Below are 1035 nucleotides of genomic sequence, written 5' to 3'. Positions count from 1 at the left end.
CCAATCAGCGGCCTCCTAGCTTCAGCTGCAGCCAATAAGCGGCCTCTTAGCCTACGTCATAGCCAATCAGATTCCCCGCAGCGCTATTTGAACGTCCTGCGTGAMTCGTGTTCTGTAGTTGCAGCTGCTGTGGATCTTCTCCGGTTTTGGTTCTGATTCTAGTTTTCAGGATTTTATCTCGACATGTCMTCCGCTGTGGGGCTTCGWGCTGCGGTGAGTTAACATGTCTTCGTCTGTCTCCGTGTCTCTGTCCTCGTTGTCCAACGTGTCTCGGTTTGTCGCTGCAGGCCGCAGAGGAGCCTCTGAAGAAGGGGAAAAGCTCCGTAGCGGCTCCGAGGAGAGCTGCTCTCCTGGAGATCACCAACAACCCCGGAGCTCTGGCCGACACCAAGGTAACACTGCGGGACCAGAACCCGCGGGTTCTGGGTCCAAACCGGCTGAAGTTCTGGGTCTCTGAATCACGTGTYGTTATGGTAACCTAATTGAATTCGTCAGGTCATAGGGGTCAACGTCCCAAAGACGAATAAACCGGATGTTTTGGMCTTTGACTTGTAGGTGACCCGGATGTAGACCTAAATGTTTGCTCTTAAACCGCGAGCTCTTAAAAATAAGTTTAATTACAATCGTAACGTATGTAGAAGTTTTCCTAAWGCATTTAGATGGACTGGGGAGAAGAAATGTCGGATTATTTCTGGGACATAAACRATTAAAATCATTCATGTTTCTTTCTGCCGTCATATTTAAACCGATAAAGGAAAATCTTCACCTGAGTGAGAACAGGTGTGTGTGTTTGACTTATTGGAATAAATTGGGTTTGATTGGGGAGATTGTTCGGGAAAACGCATCAAAAGTTCACCTCAAATGCTAAAAGTGGCGCAATATATTTATTTTCTGTGCTTTGCATCAATAAAGTCCTCGGATGGATCCAGGAAGGTCAACCGGTTCTGGCTGCAGATGGAGTCTCACATCCCGATCTTTACGTCATTCCTAGATTTATGTTGAGGCATCTTGACGTGTCAGATTTGTTCTAGAATC

General features: G+C 47.0%; 1 protein-coding gene across 1 annotated transcript in view; it reads left to right on the top strand.

Annotated features, from left to right (window-relative positions):
- Positions 1 to 105: 105 nt before the first annotated feature.
- LOC103460818 (G2/mitotic-specific cyclin-B2-like) overlaps positions 106 to 1035 on the top strand; it is a gene marked incomplete at its 5' end in the record, with an annotated part of 6703 nt that continues 5773 nt past the window's right edge. Inside the window, 2 exons of the mRNA XM_008403127.1 lie at positions 106 to 473; positions 556 to 566. Of these exons, the coding sequence (XP_008401349.1) occupies positions 106 to 473; positions 556 to 566 (379 nt within the window). The remainder of the gene's footprint in view (positions 474 to 555; positions 567 to 1035) is intronic.

Source organism: Poecilia reticulata, unplaced genomic scaffold (assembly GCF_000633615.1).
Source record: "Poecilia reticulata strain Guanapo unplaced genomic scaffold, Guppy_female_1.0+MT scaffold_300, whole genome shotgun sequence".
NCBI classification, from domain to species: domain Eukaryota; kingdom Metazoa; phylum Chordata; class Actinopteri; order Cyprinodontiformes; family Poeciliidae; genus Poecilia; species Poecilia reticulata.
This window is presented reverse-complemented; position numbering and strand designations above follow the sequence as displayed.